Source organism: Centropristis striata, chromosome 12 (assembly GCF_030273125.1).
Source record: "Centropristis striata isolate RG_2023a ecotype Rhode Island chromosome 12, C.striata_1.0, whole genome shotgun sequence".
NCBI lineage: Eukaryota > Metazoa > Chordata > Actinopteri > Perciformes > Serranidae > Centropristis > Centropristis striata.
Window position 1 is genome coordinate 26,759,501 of NC_081528.1, and position 18,029 is coordinate 26,777,529.

The 18,029-nt window shown below is 39.0% G+C and overlaps 1 protein-coding gene across 2 annotated transcripts in view; it reads left to right on the forward strand.

Annotated features, from left to right (window-relative positions):
* gabrb2a (gamma-aminobutyric acid type A receptor subunit beta2a) overlaps window positions 1–18,029 on the forward strand; it is a 37,692-nt gene that overhangs the window by 4,357 nt on the left and 15,306 nt on the right. For both annotated transcript variants that reach the window (XM_059346289.1, XM_059346290.1), the window contains exon 4: window positions 11,869–12,089. In XM_059346289.1, the coding sequence (XP_059202272.1) occupies window positions 11,869–12,089 (221 nt within the window). The remainder of the gene's footprint in view (window positions 1–11,868; window positions 12,090–18,029) is intronic.

Consider the following 18,029-nt stretch of genomic DNA (forward strand, 5'->3'; position numbering starts at 1 on the left):
TAAAGAGGACTTTGACCCAGGAGACAGCTATTCTTGTCCAAACCATGATCTTTTAACTAATTAGGTAGTTCTGTTTCATAACCACAACCATTTGTTTGAAACTACAACAGTCTCACAATCATGTTCAATGTTCAATACGTTGAATTGAACGGTCATACTATGTTGTTTGGAAGTCATTGGCAAATTACCTATTCTGTTGTTCAGGTATGAGGGCATGTTGTACTGTCATAAAAGAAACCCCAGAGAAAACCAGAAAAAACTAATACTACTCAAAAAGCTGTAACGACAATTTTCTTTTCTTGAAATATTATTTCAGAATGAAAAAGAAGAATATAAAGCTACCTCAGTTTCATATGTAATATGTCCAGGAAACCCTAAGGTGCTCTTGAAGATAGAAAAAACTGGTCACATAAATAAAAATACTCTTCGGGCTGAGCAAGAAAATAAAAGTTGTATTAAAAGGCTTCATTTAGTTTGACACATTGTTTAAAATGTCGACTGGTTTCTTAAAATAACATGCATTGTATATGATTGCACTGTGGCACTTACTGCTGAATTTTGCATACAGTATATAAAACTGAAGGAAAATACAATAATTTGCCATCAGAAATGAAATAATGTGTTTGGGTTTGAAGTCAGTGTTTGTGAGCAGGCCTGCCATCATGGTGGTGAGCAGGTTTAGGTTGTAGACAGCTGCTCGCTCCTCTAATTAAAGATAAAACTGCCTCTGGTGGAGAATGAACTCTGCATTTTGGTCGGGGCTGATTGAAGCCATTGTGGCATTTTCCTTCTATGCTGACATGAAGGGCAGGGTGGTCGTTGAGGTGGTGTTTTGAGTTTTTGATGGGATTTGTAGTCTAGCTGCTCCTCTTTGCACATGTAAGAGGTTGGTTTACATGTGTACGTGCCATAGTGCAGTCACTTTTTTTGTGCATTCTCTTGTGAGCCACAACGATGGCCCGTTGAGGCTCAAAGGTCAGCCATGTTGTCGGGCAATAAAAATGTGCAGGTCAGTCAGTGCCGTGGTAGCAGCCTCGCCTGCATGACATTACAAATGTGCTATTTTGAGAGGGAAGTGTCCTCCGAGTCCGAGGTGTGACCACACATCCTTGCTGGGTGGGCTGTGCTGACTCACTGGGGTTAGTGCAGAATATGGCACAGATATGATATCATGGCAGAGACCCCCCCACCCTCACCCTCCACCCCCGTTTATCTCTGTCTGTCTGTCTGTTCAACGCTGGCATCCCGCTCCATCACTCATCTCCCTCACTTAGCAGCTGAAATTGCATTTGCATAATGCTGTTTGTTTTTGCTGAAATCACAGATCCAGGAACCGAACCCTGGTTACGGTGCATTAAAAAGTGTTCTGCACACAGCCAGTGCAGCTGATTAAATACAAGTCGAGTCTGTTGTCTCAGCAATGCATCAGCGCTGCATAATAACGTCTTCAGCATGCCATCCATATGTTGAGTATAGCTTCAATATGCACTCCGAGGCTGGAATAAGGAGGGAGGTAAATGAGTATTTTCACTCCTCATCTTTTCTCCATCCCGCTTGTTAATTACATGTAAAATACCTGAGGTTGGTGGTTGTTAAGAGGCACTGCCTGTACTATAATACTGTTCTCTGAATGTTAATTAGCTGGCTGTGAATTAAAAGATTTAAACAAACCAGCTGTGGTGGCTTCTGGGATGGAGGAATTAGTGGGGCGTGAGCGTTCCCTTTATTACGATCATTATCCTGACAAGCGCTGGTTTCTTTACATGAGTAAGGGGATCTGGCCGTCAGATAACGGGGGAGCCGATGACCAGAGGGAACACGACGCAGGCCTCGCCGCTGCACCGCATCCGTGTCAAGGATGCAGCTTCTTGTGTCTGTGAATTAGCAACCATTTTGATCTTGTTTGTCCAAACTGATCCTGTTCCATTTTATTTTCAGCTTGTGGAAAATAAGCTTGTGTTATTTTTACTCAGTGTTGCCATGACAACGCAGCCTCCTTTCTTTTTTTTGTTGGTGGATCTAGGGAAGTCAAGGAAAAGCAAATAAAGCCTCTTTTTCTAGGGAGTTTTGCAAGGTTTTTAACAGTTAGAATCCAGGTGAAGGTTGTTCTTTTTTTGAAGATGACAGATGTTTCTTAGTTTTGTGTTTTGTTGATATTTTGATTTTTTTTTTATAAACGCTGATGATACTGGATATTTCTCACAATGTTCATTGTTACAGTTTCTTGAACTAAAGGTTTAAACTGAAACATCTTTTACTGGGCTGAACCAGAATCTGAATTTTATTGAAATCGCAATAGGGACTAAGGGACTAGTGCAAATCCAACAATGTGCAATATTGATCGAAAGCAAAATATGTATCAGAATACCTTCTAAATTTAGTATTGAGGTGCTGCAGAGATGTCCCAGCCTAAAAAACGTATTCTACAACCTTTAGAAAATTAAGAAACGCTTATTTTTCAATGAAAATGAGAATAATGCAACAATTCCTTAAATATTGTGAATTATATTGCAATCGCAATAGCAGTCAAAATAATCCCAATTTGCTATTGTTTCCAAATCATTTAGGCCTATTTTTTACTCTGAAGGAGATATCAGAGGAGCCACATTAATTGTTTTGTTCAACTGACCGTCTGAAACCCAAAGATATTCAGTTTCCAAAGATATAAAACAGAGTGAAGCAGAAAATTTCTCAGATTTGAGAAGCTGAATTAAGCTGAAATAGTCGATTATCACAATTACTGCTGCTTAATTCTCTGTTGATCAACTAACCAGTAGAGCAATATTATAGAAACTTAATTCTGTCACGGTGCTGCAAAAATATGTTAATCAAAACTAAGACACATGCACATTATAATATAGATATATTTACATTTTAATACTAGACAGATTCTGTCTCTTTGTCCGTCTCGTGCAGCTTTCATTCTGCCTGCTCTCTTTGCTCTACTGAGCTTTCCAAAAAGCTTAAGACAAGGATGCAGGTTGTCCAGAACAATATCATTAGTTATGCTGAGTGGACACACAGAGTAACAGATTAATATGGTCAGCAGCATAATTACAGCACAAGAACAACACTTAATCCTGCAGCTGTATTACGTGCATGCTGGGTTCTCTCTTTAATTTTTTGTCCATGGAGGCTGGGTTCATTTAAAGAAATCACAAGAGACCATGAGCATATGAAAATAAAACCTGGAAAAGAAAGGATTTTAATTCATATAATGTATCAATGCCTATTGTAAAATATGTAGATTTTAAACATAAAAATGAACACGATAAGATGTTTTATTGTCACTCCAGTTGTACAAACATGTTAAATGATTTTGCCAGGATGCTGCATTAGAGAAAGCAGTTAATACTAAATGTAAAAAAGGATGAATTCAATATAATAATGAAATATAAGAGCTATATAAGAAATTTAAGAAATACAAAAGAAATGAAAATAGTACAAAATTATGTTGAGGAAACTATGAATGTATACAAAATTGAAAAATATATACATTAAATATTGATATTATATACTGTATACTGCATATTGTATGTATGTGTTTGACTGCAGTTAAGGCAGTATATTGTGTATATTACACATGGGTTTGAATTGCTTTTATCAATCCGATTATTTAAAATAATGAGAGTTTGTTTTCTCATTCATCAGCATTTACCCTTGCAGAGTCCCACTGCAAGAGCAAAGTAACGTCAAGTTGAAATTGGTCGTGATATTCTTTGATAATAGCCGGTACAGGGAACAAAAAAGCTGCGTGTCTTAAAACAGGGAGTAAGTTATCCAGCTCCATTAAAAGCCTTTAATGTGCTGATGACTCCCTTAATGATTCTGTCAGGCCATTTCTCCACTGAAGCTAAGTAGCTGAAAAATGACCCATTGGAAAGAGAGTCATAAAGGCGTCCATGTTGTCACTTCCCTCAGGACGTGTATGGCAGAATGCACTAACTTCCTCCTTGACCCCTAATATTTAATTTGAAGCCCGTACTTAACAGGACACAGAGAGCACAACAAATGAAAAAAACAGGCTCGACCAGTTGATGTGCTGTGGCGTCTCCTCCAGCTTGTAGATGCAAACAGACAAGAGGCCAAGACGTCTGCAGACGAGCTTGTTATTGCCCAAACGTCCAATCGTCTCATCGTAGCTGTGCACAGTAGGCATTGTTATTATCAGCAGATTCTTCTCTGCTTCTGCCGGAGCGCTCTGCAGCAGGACGCAGCAGATGAAAGCATTAAGCAATATGGTGGACGTCTGTCTGGTCCCGTAAAGGAGAGAGAGGAGCACAAATGCCAGCTGTCATACCAGCAGTTCACGAGTAGACTGTGTCTTTTTAACTCCTAACTTTTGGTTAATTTGGCTTTAATTACTTCAAGGCTGTGATAATAATTACAAAATATATAGTATATGGTATATTTTTTTCAATTAAATATATTATTCTTTCCTTTGAAGTATTGCAACTATTTAATGACACAAATGGTCATGCTGCATTGTTCTCACACCAAATAAGGAAATATTTTATTTTGAATATATATATTTAATAATATGAATATAATATATGGATATGTTTTAACAGAAGTTCTTTTTTAGCCATTTAAAATGCTACATATTTAACATGTTACCGCTTAGGATTTGTATGGGCAATGTACTCTATGTTGACATCTTCATATGTTCGGGGTTAATGTGATCCCCGTTCTTCTTATAAACACAGTTTTATAAAACTACAATTATAGAAATCTCTTTCTGAGATTTAAGAGTGGTAAAAAATACTGTCAACATCAACCACAGATCATGAAAATCATGTAAAATAAATTTACGGATGTTTTACAGATGCAATTTCTTATATGAAAAACAGATGTGAAGCTTGATTTTCTGCAGCAGATATCTGAAAAATTGTTCTAATTTAAGAAACACTCCTGTGGGTCATAGTAGAGGGTCAGAACAATCCACCTATGTGGTCGTATGGGTTGGAGCACTTGTTGTCCTTGGGTCTATCCAAAAACTTTTATGAAAAGCAAGCCAGTAGTTTTTTGTTATTGGGCTGCTAAACAGACCAACAAACAACAGATTAAACAATATTTAGTACTATTTTAGAGTTACAGGTGACGGGAGAAGACAAAGCATGCACATCCCAAAAAAAATCAGGTTCAGGAAAACTGAGTACAACTGAACATGAGAGTGACTGTATTGTTGGACACGTCCTTTCATAAACAAACAGATCTTGGACTACCATACATAAATCAAACAGGCAAGGTGGTTTCATTATAGAGAGAATGTGACGTTGTTTCTTTGAATCTGAATCTACAAACGGAGCAGTATGTATGTATTGTGTGAAGCTTGTCTATTGGCAGCTCCCTCCCATGTCGGTTGTGACAGCTGATGTAGTTGTAATGGAGGTCTTGTAACAACTGTAGCCTGTCAGTTTTCTCGGGGAAACACAAATGTACTCGTTGTCACTCTGTCAGATTCTTAATGGGGGTTTGTTAGCCCAGAAACATATCTGTAGTGAGACACTGTCACTGTGCAACCAGCCTTGATGTTTTTTAAGTTAGCCGGGCCTTGTTTGTATCTTCATCGTCTTTATATATTCACTGCTGTCAGTGAATTTTTTTTTTAATGTTGATGCTCTCCACAAGATGTCTCCCTCACTGATGCTCACTGTGTGATGTTAATGGAGTTTCTGAGGAGTGCTTGTGACAAGGAGACTGAAGGTCGCTTTGGAGACCTGCACTCCAGCATGGGATGGTCTGTCTCTCACTTCGCCGTGGCTTTTTTTGGACACAGCATGCTTCAAAATCCTCCTCACCTGCTTCTCTGTCTTTTGTGTGTGGAGTGAAGAGACTCTTTGCACATTAAATGTCTTTATTACTCAGAAATAATCTGTAGTCAAGGAGACAAAACGATAAATGGAGGAAGAACCTGTTGTTGTTTTTCATTTACTGGTCAATTTCGGGCTGTTTTGCTGTCTTCTTTCAGCCTAGGTAAAAGAAAACATCAAATCATTGAGTCTGTAGAGTCCTCTTAAATTCACAGAAATGTAGCATTAGATTGTGCCACATATGCATATTTAAACACAACATTTCTAAAAACAAAAAATATTTTTCTCAATGAAAGTAAACAATGAAGGAAGTTTCACGTCTGCGGACGTCTCTACTGTGTACCTATTCTTTTCCTCTTTTTTTTTTTTTTTTACCCTATTCAGTCTTGCAAAATGCATGTAATTTAACAATGCAGATCTTTATAGGCTGTTTCTTCATATTTTTTCTCTGGGACAGAAATTTCCGCTTCAGTAACACCAACACTCCACTTTCATTTTTATCTATATTCTAAAGGTTTTTACAGAGGGGATCATACATCATTAATAACCTGATTTTAAACATTTTTGATGGCTGTTGACAGTATTTTCTGATGGAGTGATGAAAATAGATGCTCTCTGTAATAACCTTTGACTCTTATCTTTCAACAAAATGAAACACGGATTTTTTACTTTGCTGTTATCCAGTGGGAGAATTTCTGTCCTGGAAATGTATGCAAATTAGCGAATCTTTAATCATATAATATCTAATTTGTGTGTTTAAATATACAATTTCAGAAAACTAATAATACGATAAATAATTATGTTAATGCAAGTAATCAACTGGGCCAGCTTCATTCTATATATCTATTATTTATTTTTTATATATTTTACCTTATTTATTTGTAGTCTCTCCCCTTAACATGTAAATAGGATTTGTTTGTTTGCATGATTTTCCTGCACTGTGTTTCTGCGCGGCACCAGAATAGTACAACCCTTTTCCCCGTCACAGAACAAAATGTACTCCCTGGCAGTACAGTAGTTTATGCTGCAGATTTTCTCTGAACAATAACTTTGACAGTACCGAGAGAGAAGGAAAGGGGACGCAGCTCTATTTTGTGTCCCTCTCTGAGCTCATGTGATGTCCGAAAGAAGGTAAACAGCACCATCTGTGAGTACGTAATTACGCTGCCATTTTACAGCACAGCCAGGAGGCAGCGTGAAGGCCCAGGTGTTCTCTGTGCTGGAGCTGTGCATCTCTATACTGTTAATGCCCCAAACGTACTCAACAGGGCGCTGCACACATGAAAAAAAATTGAGAATTTTCAAAATTTGGCACCTTGAATCCAACCTCAGTTATCTTGACAAGAGACACATTTGGAAAGGTTTAGTATTCAAAAGGCCTTTGCCGCAGCAGGAATTTTGACATGTCACAGTAGGAGAAGCACAGGTTGATAAAAAAATAAAATAAAATAATGATGGCTGAATTTCATTTCACTGCTTCAGTTTCGGGGTCCTGGTATTGTGCATGCTGGCTCACTGTCACACTGTCATGACTTGCTGGGACACTTGAGTAGAACAGGGCCATTGTTAGTGTTATTAATAACGTCCTTTTCTGACTATGACAAGTCAAAGTGTCTGTTGTGAAAGAGACCCATGGCTGTATCCAAAATTACTCATTTTTTTACTGCATAGTATACTATATTTACTCCCCACCATTTTATTTAGGTCTCTAAATATTATTCACTTTGTCTTGATCTCTAACATTCCCACAGCGGAGTGAAAAAACTCAACCCAGCTTCGTATAATGGTTTTTGTGATGTCTTACGAAAACCGATTCACCATTTTTTTGGTGTTATCCTACAAATCTTCCAGCAACACAAGCATGTCACTGTACCTGCTTAAGTCCCTGAAGTGCGACACCTGTTTAGGTAGCAAAATTACTTAGTCGGGTTTTGGAAAAGACTGTTGTTTGGTTAAGATAAATATGTTTGTTATGTAACTTATGCTGGTTAAACATGTGAGTTACATTACATGGGACATGAACAGCGGCCTCCTGTTAGTCCTGTATTGTTTGACCCGTCCATTCATTCGACCTCCTGCCATACAGACTTTGTTGCTCTTTATACTGCATTATCTCGCAGCCCTGCCTGTCCTGGCTCACGGCCCATGGCTCACGGCTATATATGACTTGTAGTGCATTGCTTTTTATAAGTATAAGTACGAACAGTGCATGTGAACGGCCTCAAAAAAAATGTGCAAAACCGACCAACGACAATGACTCATAAGTGTCAAAAAGCTATTAGGGCTTGTGACCAGCGGGTCGTCCCTTTAAATCCCAGGACTGACCGGTCAAGGACTGAAGAGCCCTTGAGCAAAGCACCTAACCCCCCCACACAGCTCCCTGGGCGAGGAGAAATGTGCTGCCTGCTGCTCCTAAGCATGGTGTGTTCACTGGTGTAAAAAGGATGGGTTAAATGCAGAGTTTGAAGCTCCCCATCGTGAGAATAATAAGGGAATCTTAATTTTACTTCCCACTATAGTGTAAAACACTGAATGTCTATTATATTGGGTGATTTTCCATACTATAATTTGTAATTTTGCTCTGTTGATCTATTCAGTACACATGTATTCCGTCTCTGTTGTTTGATCCCTGTGTAAGATATCATATGTAACAATTGGACATGAAAATGTCTAAATACAACAAGACGTATGTATACTTTGTTGGGTTGTGCACTTTCCAGTTATATTTAAGAGAGAAATCTGTAATTTTATCAGTGGTTACGGCCACTAGGGTGCATATAAAAGGTGTCATTTAATTTAACCCCTCTAGTTGAACTAACTCCTGGGGAAACACCAGATAATACAGTAATTGTTAATCAAACCATCCGTCACAGAATTATACTCATTAACAGCAATGCAGCATTTTTTCTGCCACACAGCATCCTTTTTTTATTAATTGCTGTTATTTGTAAAACAGGGATCCAGTAGAGCCCTAATTTATTGATTCGATATTTCAATATTGATCCAGCTTACAACAATGTGCTACTATGAGAAGTGGCTCATGCAGCCACCAAGCTAATATTTGCAGTAATGTTACAACGACATTCAACGCGCTCACAAAGTTATTTTTAGTACAATTGTTTAGACCACAGATTGGTTTCACAATTAAACTGCCATATATCTTTTGATATATATGGAGTTCTATGGATAGTCAGCTCATAAGTTAGCAAGCTGATGCTACATTAGTTAACTCTACTTTCGGCTATCTATCTATGAAGCAAGAAGCGTCCGTGTGTGTGTGTCGAGGGCATGTCTGACCTAATATTTCGTATGTGGCTTGAGCATGGCACGAACTTGTGCATCCTCGATTTTGAAGATTTTTTAATCCATTTTTCAAAATATATTTTATAATATCATTATTTAGGTAGGACGTGTTGCGGCATTGCACTGTTTCTGATCGAACGCCTTTTAGGGGAGCTCCGCCCCATTGTGTAATAGGCCTACACCTGGTCAGTAACACAATTCACTCTAGATTTCCACGCCTGACTCATCTCATCTGTAAGTCTATTTAGCCTACCTATCTATCGAAATTTTAAAGTGCGCTACAAGGTTCGATTTTCCAATAATATTTGAATAGTTTCCAGCGAATACCAATGTTCAATGTGTAAGTGCTGGTGCCATTGTAGTGTGGCATGTAATGTACGAATACATACTTCCTATGGGCACTGCACTAGTTTCATTAAGTTGAAGCGAAAATGTGAATAAAACTTAAATATGTGAACATTTTTCTCTACTTAAATGTGGGAATGATCCCTCACTGCTTCGTGACAGAGTCTATCTTTGGTTATTTAGGTGACTGAGAGATCCCAAGCTGTATATACAGATATTTCATACTGTGCATTTAAGGAGTTTTTTTTAGGTTTTTAGTATAGCAGATGTCCTGTGCTGTACAGATTTGTCAGCAATTTAAGGTTAATTTGTGATATTTAGGCTTGTGAAATTGGGCTATATAAAACTGACTTGAGTATTGTGTGAGTGAACAAGGAAATTATTTAAATATTATTTTTAAATCCTGCTGTTGGTGAAATCATTAGTCCAATAATCAATTTGTCGACTGAAAGATAATTAGCATCATACTATTTTGACAGTTAATCATTAGGAGAAGTCATTTATCAATTTGAAACATTTTCTGTTCTCAGCTACTCAAATATGATGATTTGGTACTTTTCTTTTTTTCATATCATTGTAAATGATATATTTTCAATTGTTTGTTGGACAAAACATGATTTTGACAAACTAATTATTGTTGTTATGTTGCTTTGATCTTAAGACTAAAATATTTGTCAATAAATAACCAAAAAACAAAAAAAAAGGGAAATAATGAACATATTTACTTAGTAGTGATAATTGTCACTAGACGCAGCCCTCTGTTAATGTACATTTTGAGCTTTGAATGCAAACGTGTGAGACACACTTGTGCTCTCTTGTTATCATGTTCACCATATATATATATATATGTATATATATATATATATAGGCAGTGCTGACCTAAAAGAACAGAGCAGAAAGATTGCTGCTGAAAGTCTGTGACACCTTATCGATGAATGATTCATGTTGCCCAGATTGTTACCAAGGGGCTCCGGTTGATATTATTAGCTTCAGTTTTCTAATTTAGTCAGAGAGGCTTAGCTTCTGCTAGCAACTCCTCTCAGAGGCTCCTCGCTGCTTGTGTTTCTGTGTTTCTCCATCAATATGGCTGGTAGGATGGTAGTCAAGACAGGGACGTATTGCAGGAGATGCTGCCTCAGTGGGCGATGTACACTGAGCCTGCAGGCAGCGGCTAACGATCCCAAAGGTGATAGAGATATCCGATCGACAGGCTGATAATGAGACAGAGAGGGAGCGAGTGTGAGAGGAGGGTTCAGTGGGAACTCTTGTAAAACAGGATAAGGATGCGGTCGTCCTCGCTTGACTTTTCACTCCTGAAAAAATCAACATGGCAGCAGCTCATGTATTTTTAGATGCCCTTTTTAAGCAGTGCTTTGGTCGCACACACTGCATGCAATGAATGATAAGAGTTTAAGAGCGAAAGTGGCAATTGCTTCGCAGTGTCACACCAATGTGTGGTGATAGAAAAAAAAAAAGGGCTCTGAAACACAGAAACACGGCGACAAGTAATGATGATGGCTGCTTGGAGTAAAAGCTCAAGGGCCTCGTTTCACGGACCGTATTTTTTAATTTGTTTTCCTACTCATCGATTGCACTGCAATACACTGCAACAGAGCAGATCCAACTGCAGTGCTGTGTTTTACTGTGTGCTGTGTGGGTGTAAGTCTTTTTTAAGAGTGAGAAGCAGAGAAGAGAGAAAGAGATAGAGAGAGGAGGAGGAGGAGATACAGTTTACTGCTACATCTCTGAGCATGTGTAAAAACAAACTGTACAGTATAAATGCAGCTTTTTCAATCTGGAAAACTCTCACCTAAATCTCAGTAGTTTGGTCATTTATTAAGCATTAGAAGCAGAACAAAAAAACAAAAAAATGTGACAGGGATGAAACCCCAGCTGCAGAAACCTTCTGGGCATTTGAGTGTTGTCTCCACAAAGTAGGAAGTGGCGTCACTTGTTTTGTGTGGAAGCAGATATTTTTGGGGTAAGACAATAGTCAGCCAGCTGAGAAAGTTACCCCTCTGGACATGGTCTCAAAATTAAGTTAGGATAGCTGAATATTAACCCCCCAACCCCAGCCGCAATGGCCCCTAGTACAGGCCGTGGCCTTTCACACCACCACTGACCTTTTGGCTGACCTTCTCACTATGCAGAGTCTATACAACGTGCTCTGACACATCTATATTCAGATGTAAGCGTTGGGTGACATGCTGTCGATGCTTGACATGTTTGCTGAGATGACAGAGGAAAGGAAACATATTCCAAAATGATTAAGTCAGTAGATTTTGTGGAATGTGTTTTTTGGCTCCATATAGTGGACTTTAAGTCAGTGTTATTGATTCTCACCATGAGTTTGTCTTTGAAAAGCTGCACTAGCTTCATTAAATGGACTCCCCTCTCTCTCGTCCAGGACTACACCTTGACGATGTACTTCCAGCAAGCATGGCGGGACAAGCGTCTGTCCTACTCCGAGATCGCCTACAACCTGACTCTGGATAACCGAGTGGCGGATCAGCTGTGGGTCCCAGACACCTACTTCCTCAACGACAAGAAGTCCTTCGTTCACGGTGTCACCGTCAAGAACAGGATGATCCGTCTGCACCCTGACGGCACGGTGCTTTATGGACTCAGGTAAGCCTTTTAAAACTGCCCTTCCTATTGTGTCATGTGATCATGATGCATAATGAAGTAATGTGATTTTATCAGATGCACTGAGCATTTTTATGAACTCTAACATTCAATTTAAACCATTGTGGTTCTCTTTGGTTCTTTTATTTCCTCCTCAGCAATATAAAACATACAGTTTAAGAAAAAAACAGTACAACTTGGGTCTTACTTTGTGGTTTTGCCATTATTATTATTATTATTATTTTTATTATTATTATTATTATTATTATTATATCTACTCACTAAGATAATAGCTGAGAATGCAGCATCATTGGTGAAAATAGAGGGGGAAAGAAACACAAGCAGTCAAATAAAGATAAAACAAATCAACCACTAAATTATCACCCAAACATTTTTTTTTCTTGAAATGAATATCCATTTAATGTAAAGGAGCTGTGTGTGGCATTTAGACGTGAGGCTACAGGTTGCAATACTCTACATAAAAACATGAAAGGCTCTCTCTAGAGTCGGTGCTTGGTTTGTCCGTTCTGGGCTACTGTAGAGCAGGCTCTGTTGATGAGATCCTGCTCCTCTTGTAGATATGAAGGGCTCATTCTAAACTAACCAAAACACAATAATCCTTATTATATACTCATAGAAATATAATGAATAATATTATATTCCATGTCTGCCAATAGATCCCCCTAAATCCTACACACTGCTCCTTTAAATGACTGGCCAATTGTTATTAGGGCACACAGATTTCCCACACTATGATAAACAAATTTAAACATTGTTGCTGAGCTCAGCTCAAAAATAAAAGTAGTTTAAGATCTGGGTTTTACATCCAGGGGGTTCCAATGGCATTGTGACATGATGAACAAGATTGGAAAGAAGATACCACAAGTCAAGGCAGGTTTATTTGTGCAGCACCTTTCAACATCAAGACAAGGTATAAAAGAAACACAATAGAAAATAAACAAATCTGTGTCAATATTTAGACTTTTTAGTTTTCTTCTGGATACTTTTTTTGCTGTCTCCTAAAAATGATGTTCCCTTCCCACAACACAAATACATTTGGTACAGAGCATTACATTAGAAATTTTTCTTTTTTAATCCAAGCCTTTCACTATACTTAACCAAGTAGGGTTTTCCCCCTAAAACTAACCAACTCGTTGAAATTCACAATGTCAACCAAAAATATATGAGAAAATATGTTTCCCTCAAAATGTAATTGAGAATGCAGTTTAGTTGTATGGGAACATAATTTTGACCCTCCATAAATAAGCATGGGAAACAGCAGTTTAGATAATCTGGTTAAACTAAATAATATCTTGTTTGATTGTCAATATGTTTCCAGATTTCAGCATTGAGCAATGTTTTTATATCTGATAGAAATCATGACCACCACTATGGAAATGAGACCTAAATTAAAGTAAAGCAGAATCCTCTTTTAACAGCAGTGTGTAGGAGGAGGTACATGCCTTCAAGTTTTAGCCTTTTACGTCCCCTGATGATCATCAGTATCAATAATTGATCGGTTGTGATCAATAATAAAGCAGGGTGGTGCAAACAGCCGAACTGAGTCTGATTGTGCAGGATGGTTCAACCCGTCTACAAGACGTCTCTTTGTGGTGTTGGACTGTGATGCCTCTGAGGAGACTGTCATCCATAATTGATAACTCATAATCAATAATGTAGCAGTTCAATACAAACACTGAATCTGTATTTGTACTGATGCTGCGTATTTGACTTCACAGGCTAGCACAGCCCGTCCATCACTGTGCTGCTGCCTCCTCTGATCTGTCGCCTCCTCTTCATATATGTGTGTGTGTGTGTGTGTGTGTGCAGACGATCTCAGATTAGTGTCCGTGTATAAAAAATGAGATTATTGTTGCTAATTCAAGATGTTGCAGCATTCAGTCATTCTCTCTCTAGACTGAGATGCCCTTCTTGCGCAAAGACTGCTTAAAAAATTTAAGTATCTGCACTGCACCAGATTATTCATCGCTACATTTTGTTTCAACAGTCAAGAAATGTAATTTATAACGCTCTGACTCAATTATATAAGCCCAAACATATTTTTGCATAACAGTCAAAAAGCAATGGAGGCTAGGAGAGGATTGTTGTGAATTTGAGGGTGTGCGTGCAGCAGAGAGATGTGGTTGTTACCTCAGATACGTTGTCCTTGTCAGTGCCGGTGCCTCCCGGCTTCTCCATTATTTGGTTCGTGGGTTTGGTCCAGGTTTTATTTGATGCTAGCAAGTCCAGACACAAGCTTCTGTCAGAGTCAGCCCGGCCAGATGCCTTTGTGCTGTGAGCACGCTGACACATACCTGTAGAGACGGGCCGGCTGGTTGCAACAGCAGGGCTTTAGTGGATGTGGAGAGGATGGCTAACTGAGAGGAGATTCTGAGTCCTCGACGTAAAAACAGGTTGTATGTGAAAACACGTCCTGCCAGGGTGTCTGAGGGCATGACTGTGTCATTATCTGTTTGGCTTTTTGTTCATTTTAGTCTTTATCTTTAGTGTAAAGGTCAACAGCGGGGGGAGAAGTATTTAGATCCTTTAGTTAAGTAAAAGCAGCAATAACACATTCTTTAAAAGTTGTCATCATGCTGCAGACTGACCTCTGTGAGAAATATATTATTGTATATTATATAATTTGTGCATGACTGATGCATAAACGTGTGGTCATTGTGCCGCTAATGTAATGCTGTATCTTATAAAGATGCAAAACATTTTGAGGATCGTGTGCGTCTATCTGACTGTCTGCAGCTAATCTCACACACTACTTGACCAATCAGCCTAATACACATTCATGACTGTAAGCTCAAGGCCTCTCGTGGTTGTGGTGATTCACAATTTTTTGGAAAAAAATGATACTCACAAAATCACAAAGCAAAAGGCGTTTTTGGTGTTTCAGTTTAATGAATGACTTTCATCTAAATGGATCCATGGTTCCTTGTAGTAACTTACATCGATGGTTGGTTGTTGTGGAGTAAAAAGCACCATAGTTCACTCTAAAATGTAGTGGAGTGTAACGTATCACAAAATACAAGTACATAAGTGGAGTTGTACCTCAAAATTGTAATAAATTATATTACTTTAGTAAATGTTACTTTCCACTGCTAAAGGTCAGTTTATATTAAAATTGCCACTATCCATGTACTACTATTTGAAGTATTAAAATATCTCAATTTAAACGATTCATTTTTGCTCTGAACAAATGAAAACTCACACAAACACAATAGAAGGGCTGTCTAGAGCATGCCAAACCAGCAGCAGGCGATCAAACCCTAAAGCCATGTTGGTCGATCACACAGAAGGAGAAGAAGAAGATGTTGGCCAGTCTGAAACCCTAAAACAAGCTTAACTGGCTGCAATGGCACCCTGACACCTCTGTTTTTTCATAAAGTGGAAGAGAAGCTGTACATTTATGTGTAAACATGTAAAAAGTCCTGTGAGGTTAGAACCAGCACTATTTGGGCTACATCTGCCTTTGCATGAAATGTAGCCTTATTTGTGGAGATAACAGGGAGCACTCTATAGTTACAAGCCAAAAATTTAATTTTCCCGGAGTTTCTGACCATCTTCACTCTGGAAGGAGTTTTACAAACACAGTTTGCATGTGGACGAAAGGTCATAAGAAGAAAAACAAAAGCAGAAGCAATTAAAAAAATAAAAATAAACCTACTTATGTGTGAATCGAGCCTAGATGTATTTGTCAACCTTGAAACCTTGAACCTTGAATAAAGTCTGCATTACAAATTTGGAGTATTAACGTTGGAAACATAGAGGGTTTTCTGTAGGACTAATGAAAAGATGGTATCCAGTTGCATCATGGGAAATGTAGGAGCCAGTGTTTTGGGAGCTTGGCTTCATATTAGAGACTAAATGTCAGGATATCAGCCTCCACTGCTTCGATTTTGACATTTTTTCCATTAAGTGAGGCTCTTTTGAGTTCCTTTATCTTTATGGGAGTGTCATATCAAATAACTGGTGTACACCTTAAATCTACAAAGAGTAGAGACTTTCATACATGCTGAAAAATACAGTAAATACTAATTAATCGCCATGTGCACCCCAAAATCTATTCTGTCAAACTCTATTAACAATGTACAAACGGTTGGTAACACAAAATCAAAAACAATTCTCCTGCATCTTTTAATGGCTAATTTGCTTTCTTTTAAACACTAGTAAATATGTCACGCTATAAGATCCAATGTTGTCTCAACAAATCCTTTTATAATAAGCGGTAGAAGTAAACATATTATCGGCCTCAAAGGTGAACATGTATTTGTGCTAAACTAACTGAAATGAGCAAACACTGCACCTGGGGAACACCAATAGATTAGAGTGTTGTTTAGTTTGCAGGAGGCATTAAATGTGTATGTGTGTGTGTGTGTGTGTGTGTGTAGGATCTGTGTCTGTAAGTGGGTGTGTGCGAGTGGGCGAGTGTTATTTTTGGGGTGCATGCGGAGGAAGAAGGGTGAGGGTGTTGTTTACTCCTTATTCCCTGGATATATAGTGCATCCCAATCCTGCCAAATCCTGGTCTTCAATTACCAGGAGGAGCAGAAAATTACAACAGTGCTCCCAACTGTCACTTTAGAGCCCGGTTTGACTCTCGGGGAGAGGCGGTCTGATCTAATTACCCAACCCCTGAAAAGGCTCAGCCAATAACACAGATACCGCCCAGGCTGCGAGAAAGGAAACACACACACACACACACACACACACACACACACACACACACACACACACACACACACACAGAAACAGGAAAAAAAACACAAACTCCCTATTAGCTTTTCATTTTATGCAGGAAAGGAGGCATTCGGTGCATGACTCCTGATGCATGTCGCTCAAAATTCACCGAGAGGGATTGAGAAAAAGAGAGAAAGAAAGAGACATGAAGGTCAGACTTCATTCAAAATGGAGAAATTATAAGGATTCTCCCTCCTCCCTCCCTTTCCTCTCTCTCTCTGTCTCTCTCTCTCTCTCTGTGAATATTGTAACTCCTTTTGTGAGAGGACATATCCTTGTGCTATGGAGACTGACGTCCTCTTTTGTCTGGGCGAGGAGTGTTCCACTCTGCAGCTCAATAGATGACATCGCATGGCCAGGAGGAGAAAGCTGCTGAGTGGTGGAAGAGAGGGATTTAAATAAGCCTTTTTTTGTCAATACCATCAATATGGGTTCATCGGCTTCAAAGTTATCCATCTCTCTCTCACACTATTGATCAGGCACTGTGGTCTGCATGTTGTAATGTTGAAATTAAGAAACCTCTGCTTTGATTTGGCATGCTCTGGCACACGCTGGACTCTTTTTGTTGCCACTGCAGACATTTTATTTTCAAATTTGGCAACAGTGCCTGAGCAGGGAGAGACAATCCTGCATGCCATGTTTCCTCAGCTCAACACGGGCTCTCTATCCAAAATGGAGGAAGCTTCTCCATCTTAATTTAACTTCTAACTCCATTACAACGTCCAATGTAATAATATGTCGGTTTAATTAAAGGCAAGTTTGTAACCTGCTTGCAAAAATGTCTCTCTGCACTCGGCCTCTGCTGTGACGCTCCCTCGAAATGAGATTCTGTCTGGGAATTCGTGGTGGTTGTGTTATGTCCGTAAACAAGGTCATTTGGAATAAAGGTGCACAGGCTGCCTCAGGGGGGGTCCACACACACGCACACACACACACACAGGCTGAACTGTGAGGGAACATGCACAGAAGAAAAAAAGAAAAAAACAAAACAGCCTTTTTTTAGCGCTCCATGTCCTATTAGCTCCGACGCAGAGCAAATGTAGCGTGTTTGAATCTGCGTGATCTGTTAGAGCGTGGCCTCTCCTCCGGCAGGTTGGAATGATAGAGAGGGACTGGCCCTGATGTTGATGAAGAGCAAACAAGCCTGTGCTTCATGATCATTGCTGCTGCTGCTGCTGCAGAGGTCCACGGCAGA